The sequence below is a fragment of the Rhipicephalus microplus genome, chromosome X, assembly GCF_043290135.1.
Source record: "Rhipicephalus microplus isolate Deutch F79 chromosome X, USDA_Rmic, whole genome shotgun sequence".
NCBI classification, from domain to species: domain Eukaryota; kingdom Metazoa; phylum Arthropoda; class Arachnida; order Ixodida; family Ixodidae; genus Rhipicephalus; species Rhipicephalus microplus.
This window is the reverse complement of record NC_134710.1, coordinates 255846380-255872319: the sequence shown is the minus strand read 5'-3', so window position 1 is coordinate 255872319 and position 25940 is coordinate 255846380. Positions and strand designations below refer to the sequence as shown.

The 25940-nt window shown below is 47.5% G+C and overlaps 1 protein-coding gene and 1 long non-coding RNA gene across 3 annotated transcripts; both read left to right on the top strand.

Moving 5' to 3' along the window:
* Positions 1 to 1909: 1909 nt before the first annotated feature.
* On the top strand, positions 1910 to 2449 carry LOC142775228 (uncharacterized). The gene has a single exon (XM_075876582.1). It carries the CDS (start codon positions 1910 to 1912, stop codon positions 2447 to 2449), a length of 540 nt encoding a protein of 179 aa, XP_075732697.1.
* A 19477-nt stretch (positions 2450 to 21926) lies between these two features.
* LOC142776071 (uncharacterized) lies at positions 21927 to 25588 on the top strand. 2 transcript variants are annotated; one of them, XR_012887282.1, is made up of 3 exons: positions 21927 to 22120; positions 22415 to 23160; positions 23714 to 25588. It is a non-coding gene; the product is annotated as an uncharacterized LOC142776071 (long non-coding RNA). The 2 variants fall into 2 exon arrangements; XR_012887281.1 differs by having other exon boundaries at positions 21927 to 23160.
* Positions 25589 to 25940: the final 352 nt, after the last annotated feature.

The window sequence follows — 25940 nt, the reverse complement described above, 5'->3', positions numbered from 1 at the left end:
CATACAGATAAGGGCAGTTCGTGCCATTGCAGATGTTCCGTATGGAAGTCACACGTCACCGCTTTTTGAAGAAATGAACTTATTAACCCTACCAGATTAATATCAAACAACTCGTACGAAACGCTATTACGCAGAACTGAAAAGTGATAACTTCTTGGGCAAACTTGCTCGTATAAACCGGCGGACCCTTTTTTATAACACTCGTCATATTCACACGTGGTTTCTTCCATGCACGTGCATGAACTACGGCAAGGAGATGCTGCGCTTTCTATTGCCGTTCCATCTGAATCAACTAACACTCTGAAAATATTGCTGGAGATGCGTTTTTTGTCCTACCTGTGTTAATGCCATTGTATTTCTTTTTTCATTTGTACACTCTCATTGATCTTTTATGTGATTATCAAAAGTGAAGTTGGTACATTGTTTTGAAGGTTTATTTTTCGATCTGTTTCACTTGCATTATCTGTCTATATATGTTCATATATAAATGTTTATGCATTCCTTTACAGTTCTAATTGAGCGACATATAGTGGTGTCGGATTTATTTTATACCATAATGTACACTCGCTTATCCCTGCCACTTTGTATGGGGTCGTGAGCCCGTGAAGAGGCTTTTTGTACCCGGCCCTCAGTATCCCAAATGATGGTATGTTGGAATAAATAAAGTTCAAAGTTCAAATATCAGTCGCCTTTGCGAGCCGGTCACTTAAACGTTGCCGAGCGTAACCATAGCGTCACAAAAAGGGAATGTCTCGCTATAGTTGTTGCTCTCCGGAAGTTTGACTGATATGTCGACGGCATGCCATTCGTGGTGGAAACGGACCACATGGCACTCACCTGGCTTAAGCGCTTGCGCGAGCCCTCGGGCCGCCTCGCGCGCTGGGCGTTGACCTTGCAGCGGTACAACTTTGTTGTGCGCTACCGGAAAGGGAGTTCAAACGTCGTGGCTGACGCTTTCTCGCGTGCCCCCGTTTTGGCGTCCGGCACTTGTGTCCGCCACTCCCGAGAGCAGTCGCATCAAGTAGACCCCGGGCCCTCTGTCTCCAAAGGGTCGAAAGGCGCGAGCCCTGATGGCGAAGTGACTTTCGAGTCGACAGCCTCGGGTGAGGACGCATACCTGGTAGACCCTGTCACGTCCACCTGTATCGTCTTTAGCAGAGAGGAGCAGCTCAAGGCACAGCAGGACGATGCGTTTTGTCAACACATCGTTGACGAGCTCAACGAGCTCAGCTCCTAAGCGAAGCGCGGTGGTCAAGCCGCCAGGCGCGAACAGGCAGCTGGTATTGCTGTCGGCGCCAAGTGCCGTACGCAGGCTAATATTGCTGCGGGCACGTTGGACTCGTACCTGCTTGATGCCGACGGCGTTCTCCTGCGCTACGTCCCATCTGAATAAACTCCCAAGGAGTCTTTCAAGGTGGTGATACCCGCAGTCTAAGGAAAGCCACACTAGAGTATTTCCACAACTCGCGATTGGCCGGACACGTGAGTGGCCTTAAGACTTTTCAAAAATTGTGCCGCTCCGCTACCTGGCCTGGCATGAAGTGCGACGCCCTTCACAACGCCCGCTCATGCCGCGTTTGCCAATGCGTGAAGCCTCGCGGGGGCAAGCCTCTCGGGCTCATGCAGCCGATCGACAGCCAACAACCTTGGCAAGTCGTGGCCTGTGAGATTATGGGACCTTTCCCAAGAAGCCAGAGAGGCCATGTTTTTCTCCTGGCTGTCACAGATCACTTCACGAAGTGGGTCGAACTGTTTCCCCTTCAGAAGTTAACGGCACGCGCAATCTGGGACAAGTTGACCGAGGTCTTTACCCGCTTTGACTTTCCGTTGGAGTCGATCATGGACAATGCGTCCTGTTTCACGGCCAATGTGTTTGTGGATGCGTGTGCTGCCTTTGGCATTAAGCACCATGAAAACAACCACGTATCACCCACAGGCCTACCCGACCGAGCGGATAAACAGGAACCTCAAGCCCTTGCTGGCAGCCTTTGCGCAGCAACACAGGGATTGGGACGCCTGTCTTAACGAGATCGGCTTCTCCTTGCTGTCTACGATCAATCGCTCGTCAGGGTACACGCCCGCCTTCCTCAACTTTGGGAGAGAGCTGCCTAACCCCATGGACCGCGTCCTACGGGGCAACGGTGGGGCAAGCGCCGCGAAGGTCAGCCCGTCTGGCTACGCGGCGGAACTGCGCTCATGGATGGACGAGGCCCACAACCTGGCGCGTTCCAACCTGGCAAAAGCGCGAGCTGGTCAGAAGGCTCAGTACGACTGGTCGCATCGGGATGTCCGTTACGATGTCGGCGATCTCGTCCTCAGGTACAATCACGTTTTGAGTGACGCCGCCAAAGGCATCTCGGCCTCCTTTTCGGCCAAGTGGTTGGGCCCATATCGAGTGCAGACCAAAGTGTCGCCCCTGGAATACAAGCTGGCTGATTCCCAAGGGTGATCAGTCAGCGGTCCAGTTAACGTCTCCGACCTCAAACCTTTCGTTGGCCGCAGCAGCAACTTCGGAGAGGGGTAGGCGGTCACCGAACAGCAGGGAAACCGGGGTAAGGCTGGTTCCAAACCACGCCACTGGTACAACCTGCGAAAACGCACTTAGGCTTATTTTCGCCCCCGGCATGTAGCGGAACGTTATCCCCTGAATGTAAGGGAGCGGAGATTATAGCTGCTGTGCGAGAGCCCATCCAGCAGCAGCAGTAACGGCTACCTGGCGAGCATTCTCCCTGGGAACACCATTACATGCGCTGGGCGCGGAATATCCACCCGATTCCTAGAGCTCCCGGCTTCTCGACAGAGAAAAGCCATTTCCCCGGTGGCTCACTCTCTCACTGGGTATCTTCCGCGTAGTCGGCGGGAGAAGGGAAGCGTGCGCCCTATTGGCTCACGCAACCTTCAATCCGACGGAGTAGGCTCTCTTTATTGGGCCAGCCTGTCGCGCCTCCGGGGCCACACCTTCAGTTGCTTTTCTGCTTTTCACCGACACCCCAGCAATCGTGATGTCCTCCTCGATGGCCCGTTCCTCCGAAAAAAAAGCCCGGGAGACCAGCCGCGCGCTAGGTCGTTCCGCAGGAACCGGCTGCGTCCATGCCGCCTCCGTCGAATGCTCCCCCGGCCCCGGCTAACAAGACATCGCCTCGTCGTAAAGTCGCTACGTGGACGTTCCAACAAGGCACTGAGGCCCCGGTCGCCTTCGTGTCGACTCGTCGCTGGTCCAAGCAACGCAAAGTCTGGGTGGGGTTAGACCCCGAGTCCGTCCCGCTTCCTTTCTGCGGACGCACCCTTTCGGACTTGCTCGATGCTTCCTCGACGCCGCCTGTTCCTGAGGCCTCCTACTGCGACGCTTGTGGTGTCTCGCTGGTGCACGAGGCTACCCACCCACGTTCGCGAGATCACCGAGCGAAGTCCGGTGCTGCCCCTGCGGTCCTGTCCACTCCAGCGGTGTTGCCTGGCCCGGGCCTTTAGCCTGCCCTGTCGACCGACTCCGTTCAGGCGGTCGTGGCGGCGCTCGTCATGGACTCTTCATACAAGCCGGTCATCGCTGCTGCGTTGTCCGCCGCCCTCCCGCGGCCCTAGGTTCCTGCTGAGACGCCGCCGAACGAAGACACCGGGACGCCCGACGATCTCGTGGACGGCACTGAGCTGGACCTGTTTTTTCGGTGTTGGTAGATGCTTTTATTACGGCGTCTTTAGGGCGGCCTCGGTTTCAGGAGGGGGGGATGTGGGAATCGAGAGTGCCCCCCTACCAGGCGCCTCGTTCCCCAGCTGCCGCGCGTGCGCCGACCGCGTAGCCCGGGCGCTTATAATCACCGGCGTTCGCCAAGATGGCTGCCAGGGCGCCTCTTGGTCTGGGCGAGTCAAGCTTCGGCTCGGTCCCGCGCTGGCATGTCGGGCAGGCTGCGCTGCGCGGGCCTACGTCACAACGCAGCGCCATTTTCCTTTGGGCGCGCGTGACAACCTCCACTCCTACGAGCTATGTTGCGCACAGAACACCCAGCAGTTTGTGTTGCACCCGACATTCGCTCGTCGCGGCAGATGCTCTCAGGCCTCCACGAGAGGTTGACGTGCTGCTTAGCAGGCGGCGTCTCGTTCGTGCGTTCGACTTCGGCCCTTGTGCGGGAGTCGTCACGTCCTATAGGCAAGCGTACTTGCTCGGTCTTGCGAAGTTCCCTATACGGCCTGAAAGCCCGTGAGTGTCGCACTGTGCTGCATCTTGGGTTGTTGGGTTGTTGTGCTGCATCATCCGTTGTTGTTGTTTTCCTGCCTCGTGCGTTATTTCTGCCCCGTGTCGGAGAAAACGACGAACCCGGCCGCAACGTCTTCGCACGCAGTGGCAGTGGAGCACGTCACATCCCTACACGGTTGCGCATAGTAGGTAAGCCTAGTGCAAACCTATCTCCACATAACTTAATGAAATCACGAACGATTTGAAATAAAAGACCAAAATGGTATTCGTTGAATAGTTATAATGAAATTACGCATGGCATCGAAGGGATGCCTGTGGCGGTTTCCCAAGCTGGAAACACCGAAGCTTAAAACATTTACCTCAGATGAGTTCAAGCCTATGTTTGCAAAAGGCGTAATTAGAAGTCGAGTTCTTATACGAGAGTGTCTTGAGAATTGAAGGGAAATAACTTCCTGTAATTGGAATTGAAGGAAAAATAACTTTCTAGCTTTAAAAACAGACGCGTCCTGTGTAAATACTTCACAATACAACATGAAATATTGCCATAAGTATGCTTGCTAAACGCGTATTTATTGCGATGTGGCATCAGAACATAGCGGAATTATGATATTCACTTTATAGTTTAGGCCAGTCATCACCGGAGTTGGCCTTAATGCCATGTAGCGGGTGCATAAATAGGCGTGCGTATCTTTCGTATCTTTCAGGGGCGGGGGGCAATGGGGGGTGCCAGCCCCTGCTGAAGAAAGTATAAAAAGCTGAGCCCCCCCTCCCCCAATTCTGACAGGGGTCCTTTCGGCTGCCCACTGAAGACGGAAACGAGGCGATATTTTTATTCAGCGCAGCAGTCATTTACACGTGAGTGGCCCGTCCACTCTCGCCACCCACACGGGCTGTCCGAAACAGGAGGGACGAAACCCGGGCTAGGGCCAGTTTTCAACCGCAAAAGATGCCGCGCACGTGACTTCAAAGAGAAACAACATGTTCGAAGAACCACTTACGTACTCGGCTACCAAAAAAAAAAAAAGTCTCGTTGACATTTTACACTCTAAAAGCGTTGCCCGCAGCCAAGGATGGGGACGGGTGGGTCGTGTGTGTCCTCTTTTAACTCTAAAGAGGAACCGCAAGCATTCCAAAACAATGAGGCAATGCCCACTCAAAGTTCTAAAGATAAGAAGGCGCTTCAAAACACGTATTTTCTATGTCCTTTGAAGCTAGTGTTATCTGCATGAAAATGGTGTAGAGGGTGCCATGCGCCATGCGCTCTGTATGTGAAGAGCTTGAATAAAGCTAAATGGATTTGTTGGTTCAAACGGTCTCCGAGTCACTCATGTAGACGCGCCTAGCGTCGGTCCGCATGTTGCATCGTACATGGTGGAGCATCGTACATAGCGTCAGAAGTGACCACCATTCGCTTTCGATAATGGAGCCTAACGCTGCGTTTTCTGGGGTACCTGGACTCCAACAGCCACCGAGCTTCGACATCAATGACCTAAGTTTATGGTCCACCTGGATTGAGCAGTTGGAGGACTAAGCCTACGCAAGAGGAATGCACCGAGCTACCGACGAGGTTCGGGTACGAACACTTCTATATTGCATGGGTGTTAAAGCTCGTTGCATGCTAGCGTCTCTCAACCTCACGGCCGCAGAAGCTCTTTCGTACAGCATCGTGAAAGGCGAGTTCACCTCATATTTCGTTCACCCCCTAAACGAAGTTCTCGAGAGTTACCGTTTTCACAAGAGGACGCAGCACGCAGACGAAAGCGTTGATGCTTTTTAGGCCGCGTTGAGAAACGTGGTCAAAAGATGTAACTATGGCTCAGCGTACAATGAGGATCGACTAGTTCGAGACTGATTGCCCCGCCGCGGTGGTCTAATGGCTAAGGTACTCGGCTGCTGACCCGCAGTTCGCGGGTTCAAATCCCGGCTGCGGTGGCTGCATTTCCGATGGAGGTGGAAATGTTGTAGGCCCGTGTACTCCGATTTGGGTTCACGTTAAAGAACACCAGGTGGTCAAAATTTCCGAGCCCTCCACTACGGCGTCTCTCATAATCATATGGTAGTTTTGGGACGTTAAACCCTACTAATCTAATCTAATCTAGTTCGAGACCGATTTATCGTTGTCTTGTTAAACAGCAGATTATCAAAACTACTCTGCCACACTTCCGAGTGTACACTGGGCACAGCGCTTCTGCAAGCACGTCTACATGAATACGCAGAAAAATCTAGAACTAGAAAAACAGTCATCTGGGCCGGTCAGTGTGGATGGAGTGAAGCAGACGCCAGCGCAAAGAAAGTCACGTAAGCGAGCATCAGCTTCAAGAGAGAACTGCTTCGTCAACACGACGCATGGATCGTGTGGATTCTGTGGACTAGAGGCAAACCAACGAGAATTTTGTCCTGCCAAGAAAGCGGTTTTCAATTTCTGCAAAAAAGGACATTTCGAAGCAGTTTTCCTAGCGAAGCAGCGTTCATTCGACCGACAGTAACACGCCCTCAAGATTCAAGCTGTCAAGACCAGTCGTGAAGCAAACGCCAAGTTCGTTTGGGTCAACAAGAACGGCGCTCACGGTTGACCCAGGAGCAGAAGTTACCGTCGTTATCAGCACGTTTTCGGGTGTACCGTCTCGATTCGACAAACCAGATGGTCATCTCACAGGTCTGGAAAATTATTCATTGAATGTGTCAGGCCAAATCGAAGCGACGTTGGAGTGGAAGAGCCGCACCTGCGTACAATCAGTGTACGTCATACCTTCGCAGTCTACGCCTTTACTAGGCAACACTGCTATCCTCACATTGGGAGTCACGAATTTCATCGACGCCGCACAGCGACCTGACCAGCCAGCTGACTCTGCAAACGACGCCACACGTAACCAAGATATCTTCGATGAACTTGGCACCATAGGAAAGGAGTACACTGTTTGTCTCAAGCCAAATGTCAAGGAATTTGCTCTCAGTGTACCTTGAAGAGATCCGGTTCCTTTTTACGACAAAGTGAAGCAACAGCTGGACGAGATGGAAAAACAAGGGGTCATCAGGCGCATTACAGAGTCGACGCTGTATTTTGCAAGTCTCGTCACTGTGCCGAAAGCATCAGGTGACATCCGAATATGTGTGGACTTGAGAAAGCTCAACAAAGAAGTTCCCCGTGAAAGACACGTGCTTCCAACGCTTGAATAGCTACCCGGGACTTTGTGCCGCGAAGGTGTTCTCAAAACTAGACGCGACAGCAGGATAGCACGAAGTGCGATTATCCCAATTAAGAATGCCAAGAGCGCACCCCATTCATCACGCCATTTGGAGGCTACTGCTACAACTGTCAACCTTTCGGCCTGACCTCGGCACTGAAGTATTTTCAGCGAGAAATGGCTCGCATTCTAGAGGGATAACCGAACGTCGTCAACATGATAGACGACATCCTGGTTTTTGGAAAAGACCGTGAAGAGCACGGCAAATGACATGTGGAGGTTCGGGAGCATCTGAGGAAAGCCGGAGTTAAAATGAACAAGTCAAAGTGTATCTTCGGTCAAGACATAGTAGAGTTTGTGGGTGTGGTCATTGACGCCAACGGTATCTCGCCGAGCCCCAGTAAACTTGAAGCCCTACACAACCTATAGCCACCCAAGGGCGTTGCTGGTGACGCTTCATCGCCATGGCTAATCATATCGGTCGCTTCCTCCCCACTCTTTCGCAGGCAACAACCCCTACCCGCGCTTTGCTAGACGAGTAGAAAGTATGGGAAATGGGACAGCTTCAAGAGATTGCTTTTAATTGGATCAAGGCAATGCTCACATCGGACCTTTGCGTTGCGAAGTATCAGCCTGGTCGAGATACCATTGTACATGCGACGCAAGCTCATATGGATCAGGGAAGGCTCTCCTGCAGGATAAACCATCAGGGGAGCGACGCGCGGTAGCCTTTTATTCACGGTTTGCTAATTGTTGCGGAGAAACGCTACAGCCAAACAGAGAAAGAAGTGTTGGTGGTAGCAAGACTAGTGCACTATTTTACCAGTACGTGCGGGGTCTCAAATTCACGGTGGAAACAGATCACCAGCCGCTGGTGACATTACTTAAAAACGCTGTCCTGGACACGATGCCTCCAAGATTTGAAAGCTTCCGCATAAAACTCATTCGCTACCAATTCAACGTGGTCTACGTTCCATGCGAAGAGCTAGCCACTGCCGATACTCTCTCAAGGGCGTCGATTAGTTGGGTGAATATGGTAGAGTATTTCGTAGAATTGCAAGTTACAGTGGTCACTGACATGAAGCTGGTTACTGTGGAGGATGTCCGCAGGCACTAATTATTGAATTGGTAATGCATCCAGCTCGTGAAGTGTTGCACCCAGGCTTGGCTTCGTCGAAACAGGCTTCGAGATCACATAAGATGTACTTGAACCATTGAGGAGTTCTCTGTTTGTGAATGGCGTCCTGCTCAAGGGTGAACGTTTTGCCATCCCGCCTTCACTGCAAACGGATATACGCTCGAACTTAACCATGAAGGCCACCAAGGTATTATTCGATGTCGGATGAGAGCACAAGACTCCAAGTGGGAGTATGGGCTTTCACTGCAAATAAAATCGCTGTAGGCTTTGTACAACCACAAGCGCACAACGAAGTGAGCCAGAGATTCTGCCAGAAACTTCAACGAAATCATGGCAAGAAGTCGCAATGGACTTATTAACTCACAGGGAACACACCTACCTCCTAGTGGTAGATTATTGTTTTTGCGAGCCTGAAGTAATCAACATGCGAAGCACGAAGTCTGAGGCAGTCATCAGTGCGGTCAAGAGCATTTTCGCTTGTTTCGGCATCCCCGCCGTTGTACGAAGTGATAATGGACCACAGTTCCCTTCACGTGCACTCGCTACCCTTGCGAAGCGCTATGGCTTCCAACACATCATCTCAAGTGCAAACTACCCGCAGTCTAACGGGGAAGTTGAGAGGGTGGTGCGCACGGTTGAAGAATTGTTTGAGAAAGCAGATATTTTTCTGACACTTCTGTTTTACAGAGACACTGCCGGCGTCACAGGGACGCTCCTCCTGGGCCGTAGTCTGCGAACCAGACTTTCCAAGGCGGCGGATCACCTCCAACCGCACTGGCCTGAGCCCGTAGTTGTTAAGTGCCAATACGAGCAGATAAGAAGACAACAAAAGAAATAGTTCCATCGTCATCGTGCCGCAACTGTCCATCCTCCGCTGGAGCCAGGGTGCGTGGTGCGGGTTCGAGACGTCAAAGGAACGGCGTGCGTTCTCAGCTCAACATCCAAGCCGCCCTCGTACGTCGTTGAAACGCCTTCCGCGGTGCTTGTGCGTAATAGAATACATCTAGTGCCCTATTCGGATCCAACGACGAGCCAAGTAGCCGAGTTAGCTTCCGGAGAGAACAAGACACGAAGAGCAAGCCGCTGTTACAGATGCTACGGGAACAGCGACACCGCAAGTCTCCAATGAAGGCGGAGTTAGAGTCACCAGATTAGGTCACGGAATTAAGACTCCGAAGAGACTTGACTTGTGATGTGATGTGTTTTAGTTGTGTGCTTATTTCGGAGGAGAGAGGTAGAGGGCGCCATGCGGCATGCGCTCTATATATGGGGCAGTGGAATAAAGCTAGAGAGATTCGTTCGGTCAGCCGGTCTCCGAGTCACTGATGTCGACGCGCCTAGCGTCAATCTGCATGTTGCGTCGTAAATGGCAGAGCATCGTACAAATGGTGTCTCTAGAAGGGTGGTCGTGAATTTTCTCATACACAGCGTACGTACGATGAGCACTAGAGCGGCGAAAAGAAAGGCAACCTCGCGCGTGGCTCGTTCGTCAAAGTGACCGCTAACCCCAGGGGCTCTCCAGCAAAAGAGCATGGCGATATTAGTTCAAGCCCATACGAACGCTGTGGTTTCTGCTTTTCTGAGCAAGCCAACATGATCATCAGCCACGCCGCAGTACCGCACGCATGCAAGTACCCCAGGCAAGCACGACAGCCACGCGAAGTCTATAGTTCGTATGAAGGGTCGGGCGGACGCCGTGGTATAATGAGGAAAAGCGGCTTTGTGAATTTTTGAAGGATGTATCGGGGGGAGTTAACCTTTTTTTTCTTACTTTTTTTCAGAAGCTATCTATCGTGCTCCCTTCTTTTACCCCTTCGTTCTTGCACGTTGTAGATTGAACAGAATCCACCCATGCATGCATAGGTTAAATCACCAGGCGCTGCGCCGTCCTGTCTGCAAGGCTGCAGAAATCAGGCGCCATTTTCCTGTTCTAACTACTACCACCACCACCAGTTCATTCGCTACAACTTTCGCTCATTAGCAAGGTGCGCGAGGGTGCGTCGGTAGTGCACTTCCAGACAGGGCACAGGCATCGCTGATGCGCCAGTCGAACACAATTCTCACCGACTTCCCGAAAAAGATTCCGCATTAAGATTCAAGACACGCACCAGAATGCTCAATTACGGCCAAAAAGGAAGCCATTTCTCAGCACATGCCGCAGTCAGATGCGTCCATCAATCAGTCATCCCTGGGGATGCTTCAGTTGCCGAACTTGAGTATACCCGAACGACATGGCGAATCGGTGAGCGTAGTTACAATGAAATTGATCCGTAAGCTCAGAATCGTACTGCTCATGCGCTGCGTTGAGCTGTGTTACATGCTCTTTATAATCATTACCGCAAAGCTTACAATCAATATTTGCGGTGCACTTACATTCCTGTAGTCTGACGAGGCTCAAGGAAAATGTAACATATAATATACTATGTTCGCATTATCCAGAATATCCTCAGTTGCAGTTGTTCGACTACTAAAGTTGGCAATGGGGCTTGTTTGTAGGAGTTTACTTATTACTGCAGGTAAGAAACCAAAATGCACAATAAATGCACAATAAATGGGATACAAGAAAGGCACACTGCGCCAGGGGCCGTCGTGTGCCTGTTCTGCGTTCCATTTGTTTGCTCTATCATAGATATTATATCCTTTTTAAACAGCATTATTTGACCGCCCACCGGCCGACACGTCAGCACCATAAACACAAAATGAAGCTGACCATGCAGTTAGAAAAAATAACTATTTTCCAGACATCTCTGTTGGGAACTATACGCTACGCTGTGAGTTTCATCTATTTGCCATTTATTTTCTACGTGCACTGCTTCACCGTACGGTTTCTTGGCCCTCTCCAGGTTTCTCAAGCCTATCGGAACGGTCTCGACGTGGGAGTCGCCCACTGCGCGTTAACGCGCGCCTTGCACGACCACAATAACGTTTCGCAACCAACCACCCAAGCAACCAGCAAAATAATAGTAATAATAATAATAATAATTACTTTATTGTACACATCTATAAGAAATACAAAGAGACGGGCCTGTTTAACTACCCAGGACTTGTGCGACTAGGCCCGGCAGTGCCGGTTAAAGCGATGCGGATACAAGGTAACAACAAAACTACTGTTGGTTCCTTACCAACGAACAGACAAATGATTGACACCATTACTTTTATACAGACAGTAAACAAATAACAGGGACAAAGGAGAGACAAAGAGCATACGTGGCACACAAATAGACCATGTGATTTTACAACTCAGCGAGTAATTTCGTTGATTGCCTTTTTGAACTCGCTCAAAAAAAAATAGTCAGGTAGTGCATTAAAAATTTTTGGAATATATACACTTCTACATGCTTCTCCATATCTGGTAGAGAACGAGGGTACTATAAAACGCTTTTTTTTCTCTTAGGGGTCGACGCGTTACATATGGCATTTTAAGGTGATCACACCAATTGTATCTTAGAACAACTGTCTTAATAAACAAATCCTGGAATACACAAAAGCCCAAATCCCGAAAAATAGTACTGGCATCTACCGTACTACCGTAAGCTACACTTTTTAAAGTATTTCGATGTAAGCTATCAATGCGTGTTTTCCAGTGTTCTGAGCAAAATGCAAAAACTGTAATCCCATATCTCAATGCACTATATGCTAACGAATGAACTATCATTTTTTTCACTGGTAGAGACACCAAGCTTTTTATATTGAAAAGCAGACATGCCACACTTTTCTGTTTGGAACAAATAAATGCCATGTGGTGTTGCCAAGACATGGCACTATGAAAAAATTACGCCTAGGTATCTGAATGTTTCGACATTTTCCACTGCAGAACATTTGCATGGATTGCAATGTTCGGTGTGGAAAAAATGGTATATTCATTTTTTGTGGTTTTAGAGGGCTACGAAAGCAGATAAGTTTTGTTTTCTTTCCGTTTACAATTAAGGAGTTTTCTTCAAACCATATCATAGCATTATGAATTTCACACTGAAGAGCATTAATCGCCCCTTCATAATGTATGTGACGTGTTAAAAGCACCGTATGATCTGCATACTGGTACACATTGGCTTTACAAATTCCCAAGGGGACGTCATTCATAAATAAATGAAATAGCAATGGTGACAACTCCGATCCTAGTGGCACACCAGCAGTAATATTTGTTCTATTGCTAATTACCTCCCTACATCCCATAACGACCTGTGATCTTTCTTGTAAGTATTTATAGAGCACATCATAAAAAGGCCCCCAGAGCCCAAACGAAATAGCTTTTCAAACAAAATCTTCTGGTTCTCTGTTTCAAACGCTTGTGCCAAGTATAAAAATAGAACACAACAGAACAGGTTCTTGTCTAAAGCCGAATGTATTTCATCACTAAACTCTTTTAATAATGTTATAGCACTGCGATTATCAATGAAACCAAATTGCCGGGGAGTTAGTAGTGAGAACTTCTGTAAGAAGGACGTCATATATTGAAGCAAAAATTTTTCTAGTATCTGGGAGAGTATAGGCAAGATAGAAATTGGTCTGTAATTTTCTATATCATCTTTTTTTCCTGCTTTTTACAATGGCTTAACTATTGCCGTTTTTCATTTCTCTGGAATCGATGCACTAGTTAAAAATTCATTTAACATGAAGAGAAGTATACCAGATAATGCTTCAAATTTCCGTCGATACGTGGCCACAGCTACCCCATATATTCCTGGTCGCTTATTTGGACGAAAACTGAAAATTATTCTCCTGCGATCTTCCTGCGAGAGCGTGGGCAAACAAGCAGATGCAAGAACAGACTGTTTAAGCGTGCACGTGCGCTTATGCGCATGCGCATTCTTGGAAAAACGCGTGAAGAAGTGGTTGAACTTATCAACCACTATCTCTGGTTTTTCGGAAAACGATTTGAGTAGATCAGTGAGCGTGTTCTTTTTGCTTCGTAGATTATCTATCAAAGCCAATGTCTTTGCCGGATTTTTGTATGCTTGGTTGAATGTTTCCAAAAAAATACCGCTTTTTTGCTGACCTTAAAAGAGCGACAATCCTATTCCTTGCAATATTGCATTCAATTTTTAAATCCTGATTTTTCGGTGCCCGTCGGCTACGTTTCCATAGCCAGTCTCTATGAGAAATAGCGCTCATAATATCTACAGTGAACCACGAATAATTTTTTTATACTTTTTAGTTTTTACATATGTGCTTGAACGATCAAATTTTAGTAGCTGCTCACAAAGTTTTTCGTAGACTGTGGAATAGTTCGATTCCACAGTTAACTGAATTCAGTCAAATTGTGCTAAAAACTGATCGAAAACTTTACTATTATTTTTCCTTCTGTATTCTCATCGCTCAGCAGCGGCAATTGTCCACATAGGCGACAGGCCTCGAAATATAGGTCAGCTAATTTTTGCTTAATCACGCCAGACCTTAATGTATAATTTGGTGCTACCATTGCAATGTGGTCTATACCGGAAGACACAAGTCTGGTCTGTATGCATTCTTCGCGTGTTGGGGATTTTATGGTCGACTGTAAGCCGTATTTTTATAAAACTGAAAGGCAATCAGATACATTGACTGTGGTAAAGTTCAATGTATTGATGTTTAGATCTGCTACCACGCTAATTCGATCCACCGTTGCTTGGCCGTCTAGGAATTCATCTAGCTCGCTCAAGAACCGTGAGACATTATTTTTAGGAGGACGATAAATGGCTAGCAGAAGTAAGTCCGTGTTTGCTTGCGTGATATTCTCTGGAAGGCATTCAGCATGGCAAAAGGTGATGTTCACTGATGTGGTACAATATTTCGTGCTAACGAATAGCGCTATGCCACCACCTCGTTTGTTTGCCCTTGACATAAAATAGACCTTGTAATCATTCAAGACAAACATATTTGTGACATCCACTGATACATTTGATTCGACTAAAACAAACACGTCCACACAATCCTTGAGCGATTCGGCTACCGTTTTCAATTCATATAATAATAATAATAATAATAATAATAATAATAATAATAATAATAATAATAATAATAATAATAATAATAATAATAATAATAATAATAATAATAATAATAATAATAATAATAATAATAATAATAATAATAATAATAATAATAATATAATATTGATAATAATATTAATCATAATAATAATAATAACAATAATAATAATATTAATATAATAATAATAATAATAATAATAATAATAATAATAATAATAATAATAATAATAATAATAATAATAATAATATATGAACTATTGCAGTTAATACAGCTATTATAATAATAATTATGTATCTGGTAATTTACTTTTATCTGTGCAACCTCCCCCCAAGAGAGAAGTCCTGGCTGCGCTAATGACTCATATATCCGCTGTTACTTAATATGTAAACCGAATATGGTATTGAAACAATCACCAGTACTCTAAGAATAAATATTCTGATAAAAATTCCTCGGATCACAATTCTACAAAGTTAGAAATGATTCTACGTGTCAAAAATTTTTTCTTCTTCGCAATATTCTGAAAATGTGCTGTTGTCAATGCAAGATATCAGCACATTTTTTTTTTAGTACGTTTGAGATGGCGCCAAAATGGCTGAGACATTTTGTGTGGAATTGCCCATAAACTTTTCAATCTCACATGAAATATTTGAAATGAAAACACACTTCTCGTCATTTTTATTTCACCAAACTTTCCATTTTCATGTCATCTATGAGGCTTGAGTATCTCTAATTTTCTTTTGTAATTTTTGTAGCTTCTTATGAGTCAGAGAGCACGCGCTTTTTCTATGTACGTCTTCTCTACGACAGCTGGTCACAACAAAGGGGTGCTTTTCAAACTGTTTAAGATAAAAAATACATGATGCAAACATTACACTCTTCCTTCTAATCGGTTGGTACATTTAAAAACAGCGCTGCTTAGAATAAACATGACCATTTGCCCAGTACCACAATTTTACCCGGGTGAAGTAAGAAGTCACGAAACCATTTTAATAGCGTCAGTCACTTCGCTATATCAGCGGTGGGTGTGGTTTTGCGTGTGTCGCAAACAAAAATAAAACATCACAATAAAGAACAATTTCCCAATATCTACGGCGACCCTAAGCTAAACAATTTAGGTTTATGAATATGTGAAAAAAGTTGGCGACTGAACGTGATAGCATTGTTTTCTTGTTTGTATCAGTACGTATAAAGATTATTTCAAGCGTGAAATGGATGCAATGGGAACATGTATGTGCTCTTTCCAATCTTTCCCACTCAAAACACGCTCAAACTTCCCGCGCAGCGCTATTTTTTTATTATCTACTTGTGAGATCCACCGCTAGGGGGCCGTATAGACCAGACGCGTCTCGCATGGGCTCCTGCTTTTCGTGCTTTTTAACCCGAAACAAGGCCAGTGACTAACCCAAGAGTTTCACAGCCTCAGCCGCCAAGACTCGAGGAATCGGCGGACACCTGCTTCTTTTGGGTGAGTGCATTCTGTCTCAAGATATAAGACTTAATTACCGACAAGCGCGCGTCCAGTGTATTAAGTCTAACGCCAAGTTCGTTCCTAGGCAAAGCCGCGCGGCGCGTGCACAACGCGCTCAGGCGTTCCTGACGGCACGGCACGAGCGCTCGCGCTCACCGTGGCGAAAAGCTTAGAATGAGCAGAGACGCAGCCGCAGCAAGCGAAATGCAAAGAAACCAGCTAGACGAAGAAAATACAATGCAAATTGACCAAGTGGACGCAAACAAAACAACAGAAAATTTGTGGACCTACGACGCTGGCAGTGGCAGAACAATTGCAACGGAAAGCGCTTGGATCACGAGAAATAAGAAAGACAAGAAGGCTGTCGCCAATCCAAGGTCACCGGCCAACCAACCCACAGAGCAGCCACCTATCAATGAGCAGACGCTAAAGTCATCACCAACGCAGCAACAACGCAGGCCCAAGATGCCACCTCTGCCGCTCGATGACTTCAAGATCCTCTACCGCCCGCAAGCAGGTCTTGACCTCGCCAAATGGAACACCGTCGCTGTCACGCATGCCATCGGCAGAGTGAGTGGACTATCACAGCAAGACTTTAACGACAAGGTACGCGTACAAGTCCAGAGAATGGAAAACCTAATCATCGCAAGCACCGCCGCCAAAGAAGACGCCAAGAAGCTGGTAAGCATCCAGAAAATACAGCTTGGAGGAAATTTTTACACTGTGAACGGCAACACCAGAACACCGGACGATGTCTCCAGAGGCGTCATCAGCGGCTTGATACCCGGTACGAGCGCCGCAGAACTCATGGCTGGAATTCGCGCACCGGCAAGATACACAGTTCTTCATGCCCGAATGCTAGGTCAATCGACCGCGGCAGTCGTCTTCTTTGAAGGACCGCACGTTCCCTACTACATAATTTTCCAGAGCGTAGACTTCCGCTGCAGACCATATCGTAAGTCAGTGCAGTATTGCCGAGCTTGTGGCAATACTGGTCACCGCCAGGACGTCTGTCCGAAACCTATCCCGGATTTCTGCTATAAATGTGGCAAGGCCGGAAAAACGCAGGGACATGAATGCGCACCCATCTGCAAGATCTGCGGGGAAGGACACGAAACAGCAAGTAAAGAATGCAAAAGGAGACTAAAGCCAAGTCCACCACCCTTCAACGTAAGACAACAGCGCCTCAACAGGCTTAAAGAAATAGACAACAACTGGAACGCCAGCGGAGAAGAGTTCCCTGAGGTTAGCATATCGGCCGCTACCTCTAACAGTAACAATGAGGGCCGCGTCTCCACGCGCAGCAGTTCCAAGTCAAAATTGCGTTCGAGTTCGCACTCCCACTCTCGCACGCGTTCCGTCTCTGCGCGCAGTAGATCCAAATCAATACTGCGTTCCAGTTCGCGCTCCCGCTCTCGCACGCGCTCACGTTCCGTTAAACGTGTGAGCTACGCTGCCATGGCAAGTGGATCTAATGACCACAGCAGCTTAACCTCCTCGAAGTCGGACACCTCATCCATACAGGGTCTCGAAGATAGACTGAAAAACCAGCAAGAAAAGCTCCAGAATCAGCACAGCCAACAAAGTCTCATAAATAAACTGCTTCAGAGTCAAAAACGACAACAAGAGCTCATTGACAAACTACTTGAAAAGTGCACGCATCAGCAAGGACATTCGGACAAGGCAGAACAACAATATCAAGAACAAGCAAACTCAAGCACAGAGCCGGCAACGACGCTGACCAAGGTAGGCGTCCAAGCCCTAGTGAACGCAAGGTGCGCGATATTCGAAGAATCTTTCATGAATAACATGCACGCCACGATGGAAAAGATTGTCCAGTCTGCCATAGAAAAAACAGCCTCAATGTTTGAACACAAGATCACTACGCTTAATGTCAAAATTGATGGGATTGCTGCGCAAGTCAACAATTTCATCGCACACGTGAAGAAAACTTACGTAACCATGGCACAGTTCGACAGCTTGAACAACCCACGCCAAATGACTCGGAAAAAGGCACGAGCGAACAGTCACAATGCCTCTCGCTCAGCCTCGCCGAGTCGCGATGGCAGGCGTGACATTGAATCGATTGAAGATGGCAGTCCCTAACCATAAGTATAAGAACCAGCATTCAACTTTACGCATATGACAATGGAACTGTCGGTCATACCACCCTCGACACGCAAGCCTACAAGAATTCATCAAGCTTAACCAACCAGACATCATTGCACTTCAGGAAACCAACGCGCAGAACGTACGACTGCAAGGCTACACGACCTGCGCACAAACCCATCGAACTGCCATACTTGTCAAGAAAGCACTTTCAACGCAAAAACACGAAATCGAGGACACTCAAATAGAGCATACCCTAATAGAGATTCTGCCGGAACGAAAGACGCAGCAAAGTCTTTTCATAACCAATATATACAGCCCCCCACGAGACCAACTACCAGACTTCGATCACTTCATACGAGAAATCAGGAAGCGCACAAATGGCCACCAGATCATAATAATGGGAGACTTTAACGCCTCTCACACGGCATGGGGCTATCATATCACCACGAGGAAGGGTTCTAGAGTGCACGATACATCTCAACATCACAGACTAACCCTGTGGAACGACCCTCTTCAGAAGACGAGAATCGGGAACAGCGTCTCCAGGGATACAAATCCAGATCTTACATTTACGGCGAACGTCACTAGGGCAGAGTGGAGTGTGCTATTGGAAACTTTAGGTAGTGATCATCACATCATCCAACTCTCCGTAGCGCACACTCGTAAACAGACCAAGACTGGAATAGCGCGGTTAACGGAATGGCAATCCTTTAGGAATGACCTCGACGTTGAGACCACCATAATCGACATTGAAGACTGGTTTAAGAATGTGCTCAAAATAGCCGAACGCTACACTAAGGACATACAGCTTGACGTCGATACACCCGCCGTCGACGCGCATCTCCTCCACCTTTGGGAGGCTAGAAGAGGACTTCTAAAACGGTGGAAGCGGCAAAAACTAAACAGAAAGTTACGGAAACGCATTTCTCTCCTCACCGAGCAAGCTCAAGATTATGCGAACCGATTGGCCAGGCAGAACTGGCATGGTTTCTGTGACAAGCTGCAGGGGACTCTGAGCACCAAGAAAACCTGGCATCTGCTGCGCACACTTCTAGCCACGCAACCCTCAAAAGCAGCACCTTCAGAGGCTTATTCGAAACTACGCCGGTAGAGAAGGACACCTCCTAGAAGAATTACAAAAGAAGCTCTGTGGCGATGCACCCACTAGGGCTTCAATTCACACCAAAGAATACGCTGGCGCACCAAACACTGAACTCGACCGGCCCTTCAGCCTGGCTGAGCTGCACACAGCCCTAACGAAGTTGACAAGAAATACCAGCCCCGGAATAGACAGGATTGTCAACGAGCACTTACGCAACCTACCGCACCAGGCCACCACGGCTCTTCTCCGTTATTACAATGACTGCTGGGATAAAGGAGAGCTACCTGCGGTATGGAAGCACTCGGAAATCACCATGATCTCTAAGCCTAACAAACCACTCGGCATCGAGAACCTACGCCCGATTTCTCTCACCTCGTGCGTGGGAAAGCTGTTCGAACACATGGTGCACGACCGCTTAACCCAGTACCTGGAAGATCGTGGACACCTGCCGGACACCATGTTTGGCTTCAGGCAGCATCTTTCGACGCACGACGTGCTCTTACTACTCAAAGAAGACCTCCTTGATCACCTCACCCATCGAAGTAAGTACTCCATACTCGGAGTTGACGTCAAGGCGGCCTTCGATAACGTCAGCCACGACGCGATCCTCAACAACCTCGAAGGCGTTGGCTGCGGCATTAGAACCTACACGTATGTCAGAAACTTCCTGACAGACCGTACAGCAACTGTGGGCATATGCAACATCCACAGCAAAAGCTTCCAACTACCGAAAAAAGGAACGCCACAGGGTTCGGTCATCTCGCCATTACTTTTCAATGTGGCTATGATCAATCTGCCAAAAATTCTCAACAAAATACCTGATTTACGGCACGCGATCTACGCTGATGACATCACGCTCTGGACCAGGGCTTCGAACACTGGGAGACAAGAGACCTGCCTACAAACCGCCGTAGATGCCATCGAACGGTATCTCAGAGACTGCGGTCTCTACTGTGCCCTCGAGAAATCCGAGCACCTCTTCCTCAAAGCGAGAACAAGAGGCAGACCCCCTATATACGACGAGCCCGACCCTAGCGTAACGCTGAAAGGGACCTTAATTCCAAAAGTTGAGACCCTGCGAGTGCTTGGAGTTCACATCTACAAGGGTGGATCGGGAGCTGCCACCATACCGAGACTCCAACGGACACTATCACAACTCACGCACCTCGTCAAGAGGATCGCGAATCAACGAAACTGACTCAAAGAGCACGACATTCTACGTATAATGCAAGCTCTGTTCACCAGCCGCATTACGTACGGCACGCCGTACCTAAAGTTGAAAACCGCTGAAATTGAAAAACTTAATATCATGATAAGAAAGGCCACAAAAGTGGCCCTGGGACTTCCGCCAATGGCCTCTACCACATGTCTCCTAAAGATGGGCGTCCACAACACGTGGCAAGAGCTCATTGAAGCGCATAGGAATAGTCAGCTGGAGAGGCTCAAGCTGACGCCCACGGGGAGGTCGGTGCTCCGGTACCTCAACTACAGCGACACGTTCATCGCCGATACAGACCGGAAAAAGCGCATCCCGCTGTACATTAGAGAGTCGCTGTCCATCGCACCTATTCCATGCAACATGCATCCTACTTTCCACAAAAGTAGACGCAAGGCTAGAGCTAACGCTATTCGACGCAAGTTCAAGCAAGACCCGGACGCCCGCTACACTACGCAGCCAAGTATCCGCATAGAAACGCGTACGCTGTCAGCGTCGTCGATTCTCAAGGCCGAGAATTAGCGTCAGCCACGGTCAACGCACTCAATTCAGACGCCGCAGAAGAATCGGCAATCGCTCTAGCAACCACAACATGTACAGACGCCGCGGTGATTTTCACCGACTCACAAGCCGCCTGCAGGAATTTTGCTAAGGGTCGTATCTCAGCCAATGCCATCAATATTTAGAAACGGCGAAGCACTCCACTGCCATACACTTGTGTATTATGGGTGCCAGGACACGAGGGTCTGCAGGGAAACGAAGTGGCCCACGCCGCTGCCCGCGAGCACGTCAGCCGGGCTGCCCTCTGCCCACAGGACATTCGATCCGTCGTTGAAGAGACGGAAGTTGTTCAAAACACCTACTCGTCGTTACTCCAGCATTACAGGCTGGAGCGACGAGTATACCCTCCACCACACCCAAAACTTACAAAAGAGGAGAGCGTAATACTGAGACGCCTGCAAAGCAGCACATACACACATGGGGCCCTAATGCACCGTCTCTACCCAACGAGATATAGCTCTATGTGTCCGCTTTGCAACGTACCGGACACCCTGGCGCACTTGCTTCTTGCATGCCAGTGTATTACCAGACGTAATCTGCAACAACACACGACTGATAACGAAGCAGGACAGACGAATGAAGACCTAACCGAAACGTGGAAGGCGAAGCTCGCCCTCGAGGACCTGGAAGAGCATCAACAACTCGTCGCCAGGGCCAGGAGGGCAGTGGAAGCCAGAGGGTTCCTGGACTAAGGAGCCCTCCCACCTCAGAATGACATCGGGCATTGCTCGGAACACTGTTTCAAAATAAACTTTACTTCTCTCTCTCTCTCTCTCTCTACTTGTGAGTCTTAACTCAATAACAACAAAAGTTTTAAAACTGTGATGCTAGTAAACCTCACGTTTACACAACGGTATTTTTATTTAAAGTAGTAGCACAACATGGCACAATATTGCCGTCGATTGCAACTGTGTAAGGGCCCAATTGGCGGAATCGCTAAGCGCATCACGTTTGTTTTGCCCACGTGGTTTGGTCTGTTCACGTGAGTCGTCCGTGGTGTCTGCTAGAAATTTTCGTTTCGCAGCTCTATGCCACAATATTTCCCGCGTTTTGGCGCGTCCAGTAGTTAATTGTTTACTGCTGACGCACGCCCTGACATCGTTAGTGCTTAATATACCAGTCTGCTATTTGGGCTTTTGACGGTGCTGCTACTGTTGCCGTGCCTTTGACAGTTGATTGGTACGTTTCGTTTTCACCGCAGGCCACTTTAACGTAATAATATTACGCTGTGTAGTTTTCAGTGCTTGAACGACCTGCGAACATTCCCCATCGAGTGTACCTGCTTACAACGGAATTATTAGGTTTGCAACTGGCCATCTATACTGCATGAATGTGTCGACTCACGGCTGCCGTGTGGTGCAGAGACCGTGTTTAGCTGTTGCACAGAAGTATCTCGCTTTAAAATTTGGGGTCCGGGGGTACGTACGGCATAGTGAAGCTCATGCCTTCTCGTTTACTGTTATTTCTTTCCAGCGATGTGATCGAAAATAGAGACTGTACACCAGAATGAATCGATACCAACCAGCCGGTAAAGATGACCCTCCCAAGCGGCCCTCCCGGCTTACCTCCCAAAAGGAAAGAATTAAAGGCGGGCAGAAAAAAAAGTCAAAACCCTCCTGTTATAAAAACGCCTCTCGAAGAGCTCCATCTAGTACACAAATACTCTGTTGCAGCCTCACTAGCACATGACAGCGCAAGTTCGTCGTCTGATGACGAAGCCTTTGAAGTGTGGCAGCTTGGGCTAGTTGGTATAGCATGACGATAGTTATAGCGCGAGAACAAAACGACGACACAGAGACCTTTGAGCTGGCACCCAGACGTGTTGCAGAGAAGAACTGGCTTTCTGACTCTCAGACTCCATCGTTGACGCCTAGGGTGGAATAGGTTCGTCTTTCTAGTCTTGTCAAGTGTCCATCGTCCACCAGCTTGAAACGACCTCTGAGTTTTGCTACAGAGCAACGGCTAGGTCAGACCAGTTGCGTGGGTACAGGCAGCCTCAAGTCCCTCGGTGATGGAATCAATGACAGTTTTGCCAACAAAGCTCATCAACTGTCTCCCTTGGCAAAAACGGAGCCCCCAACAGGCTCAACATGCTGTGTTACCGAGGTGCAGCACTCTTGTACAGTTTCAGGCATGTTAGAATTTCAAGACAGTAGTGACTTTCCTCCAGACCAACCAAGTATTCTTCCCAAGATTTCAACTAAGGATGCTCGCCTGAGGTTCGTGGGTTACACCACATTAGTATGTGAAAGAAAAAAAAAGGGGGGGGGGGAGTGACCGCATGCTGAATTTATTTTCGTGTGCCAAATTTCACGTGTCTAGCGGCCAGGTTTCACCAAGTGATTGCAACTTCTCAATGATAACAAACAATGTAGGTGTTAAAAACATTATTCGAGTCATAGTGTCTTCCTATACTGTACACAAACAGTTGTCTCCGAAACTTAAATGATTATGAGGCTTAGTAGGTTGCCGTGCATAACAAGTTGTTACACATGGTGTCTGTAGCTCAAATATTGTATTTTAAAGCAGTAGAAGCTGTCCTGCATGAGTGCCATATTAAGCATTATTTCTCTTTCTTGTGTTCTGTTTGGAGTAAAATAATTTTTTTTCTTTTTGCTAGACTTGAAACCAAATTCATTGCACACAATTGTTTCTTTTTTAAAGTAAAAACAAGCCTACTGGTGTGCATGTCGTGGTTGATTATTTCGATTTGTTTTAAATGAAAGTTGATTTACAAAAACAACACTGTTTTGCGTGGGTGGTGGATTACAGTTGACTATATGGAACGCTTACTCAAGACTTGACCTACCTGCCAGCGAATCATATGCATCATAATCAACACAGTTGGTCACAGGTAGGAACAGTGTCCTGCATAAGTGGTCTTCATACACTGGCTCTACCCTATTATCTCTCTTTCTCACTGTTCGCACTGGTCACACAAAAAAAAGGAAAAAGCTTTTTTGCACAAACTGCATGATTTATTTTCAGTGATACATGAATTTTTCTCATACTTGTTTTACGGTTGCAATGCTACACTCAACAACTTAAGCCAATCACTTTTGTGAGCTCCTACATAAATGGCAACTACTATGTTCGGTGTTCTGCGTGTAGTAACTTTTCGACACTTTATTCTGAATGCTGCCAGCACTCTGTCATCACATCAATTGAGGTATATATGTGATCCCTCCCCCATCAGACCCACTGTGAGAACTATGGCCAGTACGCGTCTCTATGAAGTTGACTACATGTCTCATAATGTATGACATACCAGTACATGTTTTCAAATAGTTTGGTGACAGTAAAACTGTCCTTGATCTTGCACTTTTCACATTTTAAAGATTTGTATTATAACCCCGTCTCAAGGCCTCCAGAATTGGCATTGAGTAGTTGAAGCATTAAGTTCCTGAATGAATTTTTTTTTTTTCGGTGGAGCTACCACACATCTATATATAATGGGATTTGACCAGATGATCTCAATAATGGTGACTTCTGAAATGAAGAATTTCGGATAAACACGCATTTTAACAACTCCTATATGCATTCAGGGATAGTGAAATGTAGAACGTAGGATGCAGTGGTGCCATCAGCTTGAGTTTTGTTTCTGTCTTTTATGCATTGCAACAAATCATAGCAACCTGGTCACTGCAAGTTGAATCTCAAGCCTGGAATCCCACATAGCACCTGTCATGTCAAAGTTGTTGCAATTGGGAGTTGAATTTCATTAAAGCGCCACTTGGAAATAACCTTAGAAATTGGTAAAGGTGCATTTACACTAGAGCAACACAACACTGACATGACCCCCACAAAAAACACAAGGCAGACGCAAACCATCGGCCGACGAGTCGACTGCCGGCGAAATTGCCAGCCCCCATGGTCACACTAGGCCGCCCCCGTCGCCGACGCCTCAAACAACAGCATTTCATCGTAGTGTAACATGATGAGAAACCAAAAACCCCAGCAAAACACATCCGCAGACCTGTCGTCGGCGTGTTGTCAGGGGATCCGAGGCTGAGCAAAAATTCGCCCCATGTCTTTGCTTCAAACCACCACAAAGCGGACAATCTTGGGGGAGTTAACAATACCCTCTCCGAGGCTTCCTAGGCGTCTGAACCCTGTCCCTCGTTATCATGGATTATGGCGGGGGCTGCGCGAAGTAGCCGAAGAGGGACATATATGAGCATGGTGCATGACTGAAAATGAGTTGCAGGTGTGCAAGTTTAGCTGGTGTCGCTGCGTGTGCCCCCAATGTGACTGCAGAATTGGCCAACGAAGGAGTGTGAACACGACAAGACGCAGGCAGGGCCTTCGGGAGACCACCGGCAGACTGCTTGTGTCTTTGCAGTGTACATAGGCCGACGTCAAGAGAAAAGACACTTCCAAAGACACCCCACAGACCAGAATCGGCTTTGTGTCTCTCTAGTGTAAACGCGCCTTAAACAGGGGCCAGTGCTGGAGCTGACGTTTTAACGAGTGGACTTCTCTTTTTCAAGGCTGTAACACAGAAAAGTCCGCTTGATAAAGCGTCTGCTCCAGCTCTGGCCCCCTGTTTACGAATTGCTCATTGCAAGCTGCTATCTTCACTTCTTGCCTTTCTTTTGAAAATGATGTGATTTGGTAAAAGCTGTATAATAAATATAACATGGGAGACGCTGGCTGTTTTAAATGGTGTATGCATGCTACAGAGTGCATGCCTTGGAGTCGACAGAACACATTTCTCAGTCAAATATGTTCCAGTGAAGGCATTAGCTGATGAATAGCATTAAGTCCTTGTGTGATTTTCCTTTTGGGTGCTGCGCAAATGGCATTAAATTTTAAGGCATTAGGAAAGTAATGCCACCTTCTGCACCTGTGCTCTACAGTGTTCCATCTGTGTAAATGTAAAAATGTTTATTTATTTAGGTGACTTTCATAAGGAATTATGAATGGTGAAAGCTTTAACACAAATCATTATTCAAGCAGCAGTAAGTAATACACATTGCTTGCTGCCTGAAATGTGTCA